Source organism: Rhinichthys klamathensis, unplaced genomic scaffold (assembly GCF_029890125.1).
Source record: "Rhinichthys klamathensis goyatoka isolate OS25496 unplaced genomic scaffold, OSU_Roscu_1.1 h1tg000244l_1, whole genome shotgun sequence".
NCBI classification, from domain to species: Eukaryota; Metazoa; Chordata; class Actinopteri; order Cypriniformes; family Leuciscidae; genus Rhinichthys; species Rhinichthys klamathensis.
In genome coordinates this window covers 2,186,863-2,202,500 of record NW_026606766.1, presented here as the reverse complement: position 1 = coordinate 2,202,500, position 15,638 = coordinate 2,186,863, and the positions used below count along the sequence as shown (strand labels likewise).

General features: G+C 43.0%; 1 protein-coding gene across 1 annotated transcript in view; it reads right to left on the bottom strand.

Moving 5' to 3' along the window:
* Positions 1–15,045, bottom strand: part of ldlrb (low density lipoprotein receptor b) — a 23,188-nt gene extending 8,143 nt beyond the window's left edge. The window contains exons 1-13 of the mRNA XM_056266043.1: positions 14,881–15,045; positions 12,647–12,769; positions 11,801–11,923; positions 8,799–9,176; positions 7,651–7,773; positions 6,715–6,837; positions 5,897–6,016; positions 5,695–5,823; positions 5,445–5,616; positions 2,327–2,545; positions 2,024–2,142; positions 1,286–1,425; positions 677–818 (exon numbers count right to left, since the gene is read on the bottom strand). Of these exons, the coding sequence (XP_056122018.1) occupies positions 677–818; positions 1,286–1,425; positions 2,024–2,142; positions 2,327–2,545; positions 5,445–5,616; positions 5,695–5,823; positions 5,897–6,016; positions 6,715–6,837; positions 7,651–7,773; positions 8,799–9,176; positions 11,801–11,923; positions 12,647–12,769; positions 14,881–14,953 (1,984 nt within the window). The 5' untranslated portion in view covers positions 14,954–15,045. The remainder of the gene's footprint in view (positions 1–676; positions 819–1,285; positions 1,426–2,023; positions 2,143–2,326; positions 2,546–5,444; positions 5,617–5,694; positions 5,824–5,896; positions 6,017–6,714; positions 6,838–7,650; positions 7,774–8,798; positions 9,177–11,800; positions 11,924–12,646; positions 12,770–14,880) is intronic.
* Between the last annotated feature and the right edge of the window lie 593 nt (positions 15,046–15,638).

Genomic DNA, 15,638 nt, shown 5'->3' with positions numbered 1-15,638 from the left:
GTGTGTGAGTGAGTGTGTGTGTGAGTGAGTGAGTGTTTGAGTGTGTGAGTGTGTGAGTGAGTGAGTGTGAGTGAGTGTGTGAGTGAGTGTGTGAGTGAGTGTGTGTGTGAGTGAGTGAGTGAATGTGTGAGTGAGTGTGAGTGAGTGTGTGAGTGAGTGTGTGAGTGAGTGTGTGATTGAGTGTGTGAGTGATTGAGTGTGTGAGTGAGTGAGTGTTTGAGTGTGTGAGTGAGTGTGTGTGTGAGTGTGTGAGTGAGTGTGTGTGAGTGAGTGAGTGAGTGAGTGAGTGAGTGAGTGAGTGTGTGAGTGAGTGAATGAGTGAGTGAGTGGAGGCGGGTTTGTGTGTCGCTCGCTGTCGGAAAGATGAGAGAGAGAGAAAAAACAGCTGGTATCGTGTCTGTTCTGCGGAAAATGAGTATATAAAGTGTTTCAAATATTTCAGTATCGACATGCATCAAAATATCAACAAAAAAAATTCACTTAGTTTATTATTTTAGGTGCCTTTTTAAAAGACTACAATTGAAAGATGTATATATTACATATAAAATTCAAGCCACCAAAGTGGCAAATAGGAGATTGCGTTACAGGCCACTGCTGAAATACACCCGCGTTTGATAATGTCAAGCCCTGAACATCATCAAAGACACATGACGTGTGTGTGTGTGTGTGTGTTCACCTGTAGGCTGTTTCAGACTGTGATACAGCACGATGTCTTCAGGAGACTGCAGATGTTCGGCCACAGCAGTGATGTCTCGGCCCGTCATGCGGTTCGCGCTCCAGATGCCGCTATTGGACGCGTCGGTCCAGAAGACTTTCTCCTGTTGGACAGACAGAGACACAGCGGCTCATGAGAACCTGACCACTGCAACAAAACATGTTCTTACTCAGTGTTTCTGTCTGCTTTCCAGTCCAAATATCGAAACATTCTTAAATCAAGAAGCATTTACTAGATGAGTAAAATGCCATTAGATATTAAGTCTTGTTTTCTGGGGGAATAAATCTAAATTAAGTGAGTTGTTGCTTAAAACAAGCTAAATTATCAGCCAATGGGGTAAGAAAAATAATCTTGTTTTGAATTAACATTATTTTTCTCACCCCATTGGCAGATCATTTTGCTTTTTTTAAGCAACAACTCACTTAATTTTGTAGAAACCCCCCAGAAAACAAGACATAATATCTTATAGCATTTTACTCATCTAGTAAATTAATCTTGATTTACTTGTTTTTAGATATTTGGACTGGAAACCAGACAAAAAGTAAGAAAAGTGGAGCCAGCTCCACGCACCTCAAACACGGCCAGCGCCAGCGGATGCGGCAGCTTCTGTGGGTTGAAGATCAGCGTGTGCCGCCCGCCTCCGTTCACTCCGATGCTGGACAGCGTGTGTAGCTTTGAGTCGACCCAGTACAGACGCTGATTCACCACATCTGAACACAAACACACATCAGCATACATCACACACGGCACATGTGTTCACACCGAGCGTTCACTCTCTTGAATCCAACACTGAGTGAGTTAACCTGCAGTTCCTCCACTGGCCACTAGAGGCCGGCTGCAGAAGAGACTCAGTCCCATAGACCCCCATGTTAAAATGCCCAACTTTACAGCAGAATAAAACATGTTTACAGTCTGGTGCTAAAAGTGGTTTTGGTCTATATCGCTAATGTTGCCCTTCATGACGACTGTGAGGGGGGTGAATATTTTATTAACTCATCCGTTTAAATTATATTAAGCCTTAAAGTTCTGCATAATTAAGGGCGTGGCCACTTGAGTGACAGGTGGATTGCCGCTGATGTCACTGCTAGCCGTTTGTCGGCTAGCGTTAGCATCACCTCAGCTAATCCGCCTCGCTGCACATTTTTGTTTATCCGGGAGTGACGCGCTGCCAAGATGGAGACGGCCGGCTCCGCCCACTTTGAGCTTCAAAAATGCTCTTCAGAAACACTACAGGTGACGTCACACACACTACGCCCATTTTTGTTTACAGTCTATGGTTCACACGCATCATCTGCGCGTCAGACTCACCGAGCGTGATGCCGTTCGGCCAGACGATGTTGTTTGTGACGAGAGCCGTCCGATCGGCACCGTTCAGTCCGCTCTTCTCAATCCGGGCCGACTCGCCCCAGTCCGTCCAGAACATGAAACTACGTGACATGAAACAACAAGGGATCAACAATTCAATTCATTTAACATTTATTTGTATAGCGCTTTTCACAATACACATCATTTCAAAGCAGCTTTACAGAAAATAAAGAGTCCACATTACAATTTGGACTGATCTGTCTATGTATTTTGAGAAATGTACAAGATCCCAGTTAGCGCACTCACTTGTGCTGAGGATCCACGACGATCGCGCGAGGATTCTGCAGGCCGTCGCTGATTAGCGTCTTGCGTTTCCCGCCGTCCGCCGTCGCCACAGAGATGGTTTGCAGCTCGCCATCCGTCCAATAGATGTTCCCGTGGATCCAGTCCACAGCCAGACCCTCGGGCCTGGAGATCTGGCTGTCAATCACAGTGGTTTGGTGGGCGGGGTCAGCAGTCGCGGCGCTGCGAAACACACACACACACTCGTTTATGATGACGCTCGACACACACTCGTTTATGATGACGCTCGACACACACTCGCTTATGATGACGCTCGACACACACTCGTTCATGATGACGCTCGACACACACTCGCTTATGATGACGCTCGACACACACTCGCTTATGATGACGCTCGACACACACTCGTTCATGATGACGCTCGACACACACTCGCTTATGATGACGCTCGACACACACTCGCTTATGATGACGCTCGACACACACTCGCTTATGATGACGCTCGACACACACTCGCTTATGATGACGCTCGACACACACTCGCTTATGATGACGCTCGACACACACTCGCTTATGATGACGCTCGACACACACTCGCTTATGATGACGCTCGACACACACTCGTTTATGATGACGCTCGACACACACTCGCTTATGATGACGCTCGACACACACTCGCTTATGATGACGCTCGACACACACTCGCTTATGATGACGCTCGACACACACTCGCTTATGATGACGCTCGACACACACTCGCTTATGATGACGCTCGACACACACTCGCTTATGATGACGCTCGACACACACTCGTTTATGATGACGCTCGACACACACTCGCTTATGATGACGCTCGACACACACTCGCTTATGATGACGCTCGACACACACTCGCTTATGATGACGCTCGACACACACTCGCTTATGATGACGCTCGACACACACTCGTTTATGATGACGCTCGACACACACTCGCTTATGATGACGCTCGACACACACTCGTTTATGATGACGCTCGACACACACTCGCTTATGATGACGCTCTACACACACTCGCTTATGATGACGCTCGACACACACTCGCTTATGATGACGCTCGACACACACTCGTTTATGATGACGCTCGACACACACTCGTTTATGATGACGCTCGACACACACTCGTTTATGATGACGCTCGACACACACTCGCTTATGATGACGCTCGACACACACTCGCTTATGATGACGCTCGACACACACTCGCTTATGATGACGCTCGACACACACTCGCTTATGATGACGCTCGACACACACTCGCTTATGATGACGCTCGACACACACTCGTTTATGATGACGCTCGACACACACTCGCTTATGATGACGCTCGACACACACTCGCTTATGATGACGCTCGACACACACTCGCTTATGATGACGCTCGACACACACTCGCTTATGATGACGCTCGACACACACTCGCTTATGATGACGCTCGACACACACTCGTTTATGATGACGCTCGACACACACTCGCTTATGATGACGCTCGACACACACTCGTTTATGATGACGCTCGACACACACTCGCTTATGATGACGCTCTACACACACTCGCTTATGATGACGCTCGACACACACTCGCTTATGATGACGCTCGACACACACTCGTTTATGATGACGCTCGACACACACTCGTTTATGATGACGCTCGACACACACTCGTTTATGATGACGCTCGACACACACTCGCTTATGATGACGCTCGACACACACTCGCTTATGATGACGCTCGACACACACTCGCTTATGATGACGCTCGACACACACTCGCTTATGATGACGCTCGACACACACTCGTTTATGATGACGCTCGACACACACTCGCTTATGATGACGCTCGACACACACTCGCTTATGATGACGCTCGACACACACTCGCTTATGATGAAGCTCGACACACACTCGTTTATGATGACGCTCGACACACACTCGCTTATGATGACGCTCGACACACACTCGCTTATGATGACGCTCGACACACACTCGCTTATGATGACGCTCGACACACACTCGCTTATGATGACGCTCGACACACACTCGCTTATGATGACGCTCGACACACACTCGCTTATGATGACGCTCGACACACACTCGCTTATGATGACGCTCGACACACACTCGCTTATGATGACGCTCGACACACACTCGCTTATGATGACGCTCGACACACACTCGTTTATGATGACGCTCGACACACACTCGCTTATGATGACGCTCGACACACACTCGCTTATGATGACGCTCGACACACACTCGCTTATGATGACGCTCGACACACACTCGTTTATGATGACGCTCGACACACACTCGCTTATGATGACGCTCGACACACACTCGTTTATGATGACGCTCGACACACACTCGCTTATGATGACGCTCGACACACACTCGCTTATGATGACGCTCGACACACACTCGCTTATGATGACGCTCGACACACACTCGCTTATGATGACGCTCGACACACACTCGCTTATGATGACACACACTCGCTTATGATGACGCTCGACACACACTCGCTTATGATGACGCTCGTCACACACTCGCTTATGATGACGCTCGACACACACTCGCTTATGATGACGCTCGACACACACTCGTTTATGATGACGCTCGACACACACTCGCTTATGATGACGCTCGACACACACTCGCTTATGATGACGCTCGACACACACTCGCTTATGATGACGCTCGACACACACTCGCTTATGATGACGCTCGACACACACTCGTTTATGATGACGCTCGACACACACTCGCTTATGATGACGCTCGACACACACTCGTTTATGATGACGCTCGACACACACTCGCTTATGATGACGCTCGACACACACTCGCTTATGATGACGCTCGACACACACTCGCTTATGATGGAGGGAGAAAGAGAAAGATTGAAGCAACTTAGTTTTATTACGTATATTTTGCACCGATTTCCCAGGAAGTGCTGATTTAGTTCTCTTGAACACGAGATGGAAACTCTGCTTTATTCACACATGTTTTATGCGATATTCCAATTTGATCATATTATGAGCTCCTGCTTTCTTTGGGCATCGAAACCACTACCCTCTCTCACCTGTAGATCTTTCTCTGGCTCACGTCAGACCAGAAGATCCTGTCGTTGGGGATGTCCACGTCTAGCGCCGCCACGTTCTTCTGCTGGCGGATCAGGGACGTGTATTCCCTGCTGCCCAGCGCCAGCTTCCTCACCTCGTGACGCGTGCTGAAGAGCAGGAACGCTTCCGATCCTGAGACCAACACATTTACATCAGGGCTGGATTCTCACACATCACAATTCTCTCTGATCATTAGAGTCATTGGTTTACCTGTAAGAGCTTTGCAGTCTTTGGTCATGTGATCCATCTCAAATCCTTCATTACAGTCACACTTGAAGCTGCCCGGCAGGTTTACACAGATCTGAGAGCATCTGTCAGCGTCCAAACACTCATCCACGTCTACACACAAACACATCATGAGACCAAACACACACTCACGGACCATCATGCACTCATCGGGACGGTTGCTCACCTTCACAGTGCGTGCGGTTGATCAGGTGAAATCCTGTCGGACACAAGCATTCGTATCCGATCTTCAGGTCGTTGCACGCGTGAGAACAGCCGCCGTTGTTGATGAGGCACTCGTTAGTGTCTGCACAGAGGAAACACACACGTCACATGATCATCTGTGACCATTTCAACAGTTAACCCACCAATCCCTGGAGATGCCGGAGGAAAAACACAAAATATGGATATTTTCATAAAAAACAACAGTGCCATTTAAAGGGTTACATCCTGATGTCGGTAAAAAATTAAAGTGAAAGTGGAAAATAATAAAATAATATATAATAAAAGAGTTTTTTGACAAACATTTTTAGGCATTTAAAGGGTTAAAATCCTGATGTTGGTAAAAAAAAAAAAAAAATCTAAGTCAGTGACCGTGAATATTTTTATATATTTGTGTGACAGATTTTTGACACGGACATTTTAAGAGTAAAAATCCTGATGTTGGTATAAAAAAATAAAAAAAAGTCAGAGAAAGTTGAAGAAAAAAAACCCCCAATATATAATAATTACATTTTAGGCATTTAAAGGGTTAAAATCCTGATGTTGGTAATAACAAAAAATTTAATCAGCGAAAGTGGGAAATAAATATGAATATAATTGTATGACATATTTTGTCCTCTAAGGACCTCTGTGTATCTTTTTGACACACAAGGGTTAATAAAACATGTTGATGATAAGAACTCGTGTGTGTGATTCTGGATTCTGATAAAGATGTTAATTTCACACAGTTTGCTGTTGGTGCAGATCACACACACACTTCAGGAACACTGAGGTGAAACTCACTGCAGTCTATGGTAGGCTCATCTGACCCGTCGATGCAGTTTGTCTGACTGTCACACACTTGGTCTGCGCTGATACACTCGCCACTGCTACACTTAAAGCGGCTTGGCTCCTCGCACCTGTTCACTACAGACAGACACACAGCAAACAGGTAAACACACTTTGACCGAACAATTTGACTTTTTTTTTTTTTTTATCGGAATGGTACGAAACTTGGTAAAGGTTTTAGCACTTGCTGTGTGAAGAAAAAACAAAAAAACATGGACAGGTTAAATGGTCCTGTAAAAAATGATCACACTTGTGCTGCTCGCGGTCAGAATCGAGCGCATTGTAAATGAATGGAGAGTTTCCTCTAGTGGAAGCGTTCGGTACTGCAGCCGCACACACTCACTGAACGCTCGACTACTGAGAGATCAGCCTCAGATTCGCGACACAGCTTGTTTAGATTTATGGCTTTGATTTTCTTGCAGTTTTAGTGTAAAACTTGATTTTGAAAATATATATTTCATATAAAAATTAAAAATAGTATTTTGGCACATTTTACATAACAATAAACGTAAAATTCTGTGACTTTTTTTAATTTAACTTTTTTAAACTTCAGCAATAATCTGCTAAGTGTCGTCTTTAAAAAGAGACCAAACTTCAGTCTGTCGCTCTAAAGCATTCAGGATTTACGACAGTTTAAGTTGGAAATGTAATGTTCAGATCTATGTTCAATAAGTGAATAAATGGATTATAAATACAGCGTAAATATAATTTAGCACCATAAGATCACCTAAAAATACAAAATATTAAATAAAAAACACTATCAAACTAAAATACAGTACATTAATTTAATTGAAATAAAAAATAAATTCCTGTTATTTTTGACCGCCACGCGAGCAGCACCCCAGCGCTGCATTCACACACGTGATGTGTGTGTGTGTGTGTGATTCTCACCCGTGACGCAGTCCATCTCATCGCTCTGATCCCGGCAGTCAGGGTTCCCGTCACACTGACGCTGTCCTGGGATGCAGACGCCGTCGCTACAGAGGAACTCATCCGGGCGGCACGTGGGCGAAGCTGCAACACACACACACACACACACACACACACAGAGGTCAGAGGAATACTAACCCTTTAAAATGCTAAATTTTTTCTAATTGTCATAATCATATGTTAACAAACAAGTATTCATTACTTCAATGAGCTCATTGTTCCTTCCTTAAATTATTACATTGTTTAAATTAATACATTTTAGCTAACTGTGATTTTGTATTTGTACTTTTCTGAAATGCATAACTTAGACCGTTTCCTCTGATAACAGATCACTCTGAATTGTAATGTGGACTCATGCATTTTCTGTAAAGCTGCTTTGAAACGATAATCACATTTTATAATTAAATGTGAATTTCCTCAAGAGGTCGGCAAAGACACCCAATGTAAGATGTTTAGAGCTGAATTAAAAGGTTTATGCATGAAAATGTGAGTTATTTTGAATTTAAGTTGTAAGAATGTGAGGAACATGCTTAAATTACTATTTATATTTATTATTTATTGATTAAATCTAGTAATTTAAAGGTAAATAAAAATGTTTTTAAAAAATTACATCTAAAAAAAATTGCATTAAAAAAACAATCAAAATGAAATCAAATAAGCTTTCTGGAAAAAAAAAATGTTAAGCATAATTTTAAGGCTTCGGGTCATTTTGACCCGCGAGGGAAAGATGTGTTACAGACCACGAGCGAAGGATGAGGGTTAAAACAGTTACACAGAGGTCCTTAGAGGACAAAACTGTCATACAATTATTAAATATTGATATTTTTTCACATTAGGTGACTTAATTTTTTTTTTACCAACATCACGATTTTAACCCTTAAAATGTCCATGTCAGAAAACTGTCATTCAAGTATTATATATATATATATATATTTTTTTTTATGCCAACATCTGGATTTTAACCCTTTAAATGCTTAAAAATGTCTCAATAAACTGTCACAATTAATATATATTTTTTTTTTTCCAATTTCACTGGCTTAGATTTTGGTTTTAACCCTTTAATATGAGCGGAAAGACGCGCGCGCATGAACCAGACACACTGAACTCACTGCAGTTGTCCTCGTCTGAGTGGTCGCTGCAGTCGAAGCCTCCGTCGCACCTCCAGCTGCCGTGAACACACTCTCCGCTGCCACACGGGAACTCGTGACCCCTGCAGGCCGGCGCCGGTTTCGGACCCGCCCCGGACGGGCAGTTCTGGAGCCACTCGTCGGACCCGTCGGCGCAGTCGGCGTCCCCGTCGCAGGCCCAGAGCCGAGGCACACACACGGAGTTATTGCACTGGAAGGAGCCGGGGCCGCAGGTGGGCACGGGACACGAGTCCTCATCGCTGCCGTCGTCACAGTCCGAATCCTCATCGCAGACGAACGCCTGCGACACACACTGACCGCTACGACAGCGAAACTCCCCATCCGTGCAGTTCTTCAGCGCTAACACACGAATAAACACAACAGAACACAGTCATTCGTCATCTAGCAAACGTGAGCTTGAGTTTCAGTCGTGTTTACATTCATTCTTTTTATTTAGAAAGCACTTTTAAACACACCCGTAGGTTGACCAGAGTTCTGGACCTAAAGTTAAAAATTAACAAGATATAAAAGTTTACAAAAACAATCTAATAAAACAATTTGTATTAAACTTTTAACCCACAACACAAATGAACGTCTTTTGTCATATATTATAAAACGGTTAGTTCCAGTCCTTGATTCTGATTGGTCAATAGCTGTGTTTTGTTCACGATAAAACACGGCGGTGACCGCTTCACCCAACGGTTCTGTGTATCACTACACAACAGCCCTAGCAACCACTCTTAGCAACGTAAACACATGTTTGTTCTCATTGATATTGTTCATTATGGAGTAGAGCATTGTGAGAGATCGAGTAAGCGAGTGGATTTACAGTAGATATAGCACTTTCCTTCAGGACGTCAGTCCTATATTCATCATAAATAAAACACATCCGTTTGAATGTCCGCTGCGATATCTTGTCCTTTTAAAGGGATACTCCACTTTTTTTGTAAATAGGCTCATTTTACAGCTCCCCCAGAGTCCGGTTCTGGCGGTACCACTTTTAGCATAGCTTAGCATTCATCATTGAAGTGGACAAGACAATTAGCATTTCAAAATATTACGCAGCGCCTGGAAATAGGCCACCTTCCGTCAACACAACGGAACTATTTTCAGGCGCTGCGTCATATCATTACGCCTGCTGCTCTCATGGTACGGCAGTGAAGTTTCTTGATTATTACGCAGGAATGAGAGTATAGTTCCTAGCCATATCAGCCTAGAAAATCGCAACTTTACATTTTCCGTCGGTCTTAGTGCACGATGTAACTACAGAAGAGTCAAGTTTTAAATAGGACAAATATCGAAACTCTTTGGTCATTTTTTTTTTTAGAAATGCTAATGGTCTTGTCCACTTCAATGATGTATGCTAAGATATGCTAAAAGTGGTACCGCCAGAACCGGAGATCGGCTGAATGGATTCAAAAACGGTAAAACTCAACAGTTTAACTCTGGGGGAGTTGTAAAATTAGCCTATTTCCAAAAAAAGTGGAGTATCCCTTTAACAGTTAAGAGGTTTTCCCGTGGCGATAGTCTTCTGTCAGTTGCGTCTTCCTTCTCCGTGATCACAAGTTTGACTTCTTTCAATATAAAAGTTTTCTCTACTGACTGACTGACTCACTGATAAAGACAGTCTTTGCCGCCTCTAATGGCGAAAATAATGTGTGTAACTTCTGTTGCTGTTCACGGTCAGGGACTATTTTTCCCAGCGGAAGGAAGGCTTTTAGTGATTTTACTTCATGAATGTTGCGTTGATACATATTTTTTGGCTATAATGTTTGTATTGTGTGGTAACCGTTTTATAAAAGCAATAAGGTACGAGAGGCTAGCGCTGTCTCGTCAATAAGTCACGGCTAACTAACTCCCGCTTCGCGTCGTGCCTAACAACGCCCTTCAGCCGTGACTTATTCACGATATAGACAGCTTTCGTAAATGTGAGTTCTTCAGTGGTATTTACCCAGAGTGCGAATTACCCCACCATAATTGGGGGGTACTGCTCCTTCCCTCATTTTTGAAAACACTCCTATCTGAATAATTTTATGTACCTTTATAAAAGGGCAGTTTTCCTTAATTTTATTTAATGTATGCTCTAAATTTCATTTCAAATTCTTACATTTTATTAATAGGCTACATTCAATTAAAATAATAAGACAGCCTAGCGGCCAATCAAATTAAATAATTTACATTGAAAAATTATAACTGTATTAAATGAGATTATGAGATTGTTTTAAATATTTTTTTAATAATATAAGGAATGTTGAAAAGAATGATACTTTGAAACTTAACCGCCAGTAGGAGGCGGCAGGCGGCCGTCTTAGTGAGCGATTCATTGAGTCATTCATTTAAACGATTCGTTCAAACGGCTGATTGATTCAGAATGAGGCGGTTTAATAATGGGTAATTGAATCTTTGACTCGAGCGATTAGTTCAAAACGCTGAATTATTCAGTAATGAATCATGGATGAGTGTTGCTCTGAGATGCGCTGTGGTTCTGTTGTTTGGAACTATTTTCGCTGCTGAAACAGAACAAAAACAGTCATTGCGTCTAAAAATGTAAGTAACTTAATTTGAACTATTTTACTTGTTTATCGAACTGTTATGAAATCAATATCTCGGTTTCAATCGTGATGGCATTCAGGAAAACAGCACTCTGGTCGTGTGTAGCCTATATATTGTTTCTTAACTATAAATTAATGTTATAAATAACTGCGCGAGCCGCAACAGCGCAACTTTGTCCGTACATTAGCAGGAGCACAACAACAACAACTCACTCGGCTAGCTGCCCTTCTCTATCTCCACGGTGGTTAAAAATGGTACGGTCCACAATAGGGGTGTTCGCTGAAATCGCTTTATATTAAAATGTTCCTACAGTGAAAATAGGAGTTGACTTGTATTGTAACTGTAATTATATTTTTTCACAATATCAGAAAAATTATCTGACCCCCCCAAAACTGATATTTCTGTCCCTGTAATTCGCACTATGTATTTACCGCAGCCCTGCTCGTCTGCGCCGTTCTCGCAGTCGGTCTTCCCGTCGCAGTGCCATCTGGTGGACACACACTGATTCAGACGCCCGCCGCAGCTGAACTGCCCCGGCAAACACGACTTCTCTCCTGTGGAATAGACAGATTTCTGAACTTTAATGAGGTGATTGTTACATGTACACTCAGAAAAACTCAACTCATGATGCTAAAACACCTAAAAGTGCCTCTATTATGCCTTTTAGGATGTGACTTTTCATGTAGTGTGTAATAAATCTGTTTGTGAATGTAAAAGTTTCAAAGATCACAGTGCAGATAAATAGTGTCATTGTTTTCCAAAAGAAAAAAGCGATTCTGAACTGAAACGAGTCGTCAGTTATTCCAGTCTCACTTCCTGATGAACCTGTGTAGGTTTGTGACTCATTTGCACTTGATTGGCTGAACAGCGTCTCTTAGCCCCGCCCTCAATCACTGTAGTGTATCTGAGACTGGGAGAGTTCGGCTCGTGTCGTTCGTGTCGAGAAGACGCTGTTTGAGATTGATACGGTGAAACCCACGCCATCGTCACTGTTCGTATCACTGTGATCAAGAGCTGAGATTCAGATATGATAATGAGCGTTTGCTTTCTGACCAATCAGAGCAGAGCAGCTCCCAGAGAGGCGGAGCTTAGAGAGACTGAATCTTTATCGAAGCGTTTCAGACACTGAGAGAAAAGAGCTGATGCTGCAGTGGAGATTATGAGAAAGTTAATTGTATGTAAATATTTGTAGGAGACATTAAAATAGCATAAAAGGGCACTTTAATGAATAATGTTTGTTAAGCGCTGTAATGGTGATGGAGGAGTGTGTGACTCACGGCAGGACTGAAGAAGCTCATCACTTCCGTCTCCACAATCGTCCGCATCGTCACAAACCCATCGGCTGGTGATGCATTTCCCGTTTCCACACCTGAACTGCTCCTGACTGCAGCCTGCTGCACCTGACACACACACACACACACACTCGTCACATACAAGCTTCACATGTTTGACATATTATTTGTTATGAGTCATCATAATCTAGCTATGTGTCCTTATCCTTGTACATCAACTCCGAACACTGACTTCTGAAAACATCTGATAGAAACATAAATGTAATTTACATGTTAACGCATATCAATAGAGAGAGAGAAGAGAGAGAGCACACTCATAAATATTCAGTGTGTGAAATGATGACGGGTGTGTAGTGTCTCTTTAAGACAATGGACAGAGGCGGAGTCAATAATCACACCACCAGTTGCTCACTCTAGTCTCTATGGAAACATTTGCATAATCAAGATGCAGTAGAAATGAGGGGGCGGAGCTTGACGGAAAAGATCCAGAATGATGTTTGGAGAAGAGACGGGATGATTCTGCTCAGCTGGAGCTGCAGTGTTTATGCATTACGATGACAGTGAAACCATTTCTGGCCTTGATATAAACCATGTTAACCAACTCGAAGAAATAAAGTAACTCAACTGATTTTCCTCAAAATTCCTCAAATACACAGTGCGACAGGAGGCCACCATGTGTGTGTGTCTCTGTGAGTGAGTGAGTGCGTGAGTGTGTGTGAGAGAGAGAGTTTCACTCCCAAACACAGATCCAGATCACCCTGTCTCTCTCTCTCATCTATTCCAGTAACTGAGCAGAAGTGTCTCACACACACACACACACGCCCTCTCAGTGTTTCCCTATATTTCCCAACAGTGAGTGAAACTCCAAACACACTCATTGAATGAGAAGCAGATGCAAAACATTATCGCAGCGGGATCAGAATCACTGAATTCTTTGAATCCTTAAACACATGAAAATAAATCTGCCATTGAATCTCAGTGTGTGTGTGTGTGTGTGTTTCACTGCATAAACAGTGATTGATGTGATGTGATTGGGTGTGTGACATCGTCCGAGAATCTGTCAAGAACTGGATAAACCACTTCCTGTGAAACTTCTCCTGAGACGAGCGTTTCCACAACAGTAAAACCACAAGACCTGATTGACCCACAGCAGGGACTGATGCCACGGGCCCCCAAATATGACCATCCTGTGAGGGACCCCATCCTAAAATTGAAAAGGCATCTATCTTCTTTTATAATTTATAAAAGAAACTTATAATTTAAATACTAAAAACTATTGTTATATGCTGGGCAACAATTAATCGCATCCAAAATAAAGTTTGTGTTTACATAATATATGTGTGTCTACTGTGTATAAATACACACACATGCATGTATGTATATATATTTAAGAAAAATTTGTTATTTATATATAAAGTATTTATATATAATATAAATTATGTATAAATATATATACATGCAAATATATCTTAAATATATACATATGTGTGTATTTATGTATACAAAATAATTATACACAGTACACACAGATATATTATGTAAACAAACTTTTATTTTTGATGCGATTAATCGTTGCCCTGCACTTTCTCTAGACTTTTCCATATACCCCGTGCCTCCCTTGCGGCCCCTGGATGCATCAAACTGCCCCGCAGACACAAACTTACACACCTCATGAAACATGAAAGTGATGCATAACTCATAAACAGACTAATTTATTACATGAGATCAGCGTAGTGTGTTGATGTACAATCTCTTATCAGTGATTCTAGTGTGACTGTCATCCCGTCGAAAGCGACCAATCAGAAGCCGAATTTAAAGTACCTGATTAGCGCGTCCAACCAATCAGCGACAACAGCGCGCAGGTTCTTCATCCGCGGCCAATCAGGAGACGCGTTTATTCCTGTACCGCTTGTTCGGAATGATCGTATCGAGACTGAGGCGGTTAATAAATGAATAAAACACCGCAACCGGATCTAATAAGAATTTATACGCGCTGTATTAAATACCCTGTGATAAAAAAACAACCCAAAACTGTTTAATCAAACTCACAGAACAAACCAAAAATAGTTTGAACATAACATCGGAAAAACCCAAGAAATAAAGAACGGAAGAATTGTTTGAAATGGGCAACGGTCACTCATCATCATCATCACACACAGCAACGGCCACTCGCTCACAGAGGCAGATCTACCTCATCATATTCATAAACTGACACTTACGGGTTCCGTGGACACAGTGAATCAGAAGAACCGAGCAGATGAAACCGAGCCGAGCGCTGATCCGAATCTCCATCCCCTGATCAATCACACGCTGTTCAGTTCACTTTCTGAGTGGTAACAGATCTCCGTGAGTAACTTCTGAAGCTCGTGTGGACCGGTACCGTACTCTCGCCAACAGTGACAGGGCAAATCCTCCTCACGGGGAAAAACCATCCATTTCAATGAAGCCCGCGGGGGGCGTGGCCTAACAGTGGTGTGATGTTCGAAATGAGGCGCGTCATCGCAGTGGGCGGGGCCTCTCGGAGTCGGAACACAACACACACCCACTGTTGTTGATTCTCTCTTATCATTATGGCAGTTTACACATGGGGCGCTTCCACTGAGATAAGGGAAAGAATGAGACACAAGTATCTGTGTGAACTATGTTGTGTGTTAGATGTGCTGTACATGTCTTGAAAATACACATGCATGACAAAATCAGGTTTCTAACATGATTGGATGATTTACTGCATAACAGCACAGTATAAACACATACTAAATCAGGAGAGAGTGTCACCTGAAACCCATGATTAGTCCCTCAGGGGCCAAAACTGCTCAACGGGGCCCTTACTGTGAAACCACTCCACAAAGCATCATCCGGTTCCATAAACGGAAGAGATTGTGCTTATAGAAATGAGTTATCTTCAAGCTGAATCATATTGCACTGCAAATACAGAAACCATAAAATCCTCGAATATAAAAGTGAAGCGTCTCACTGA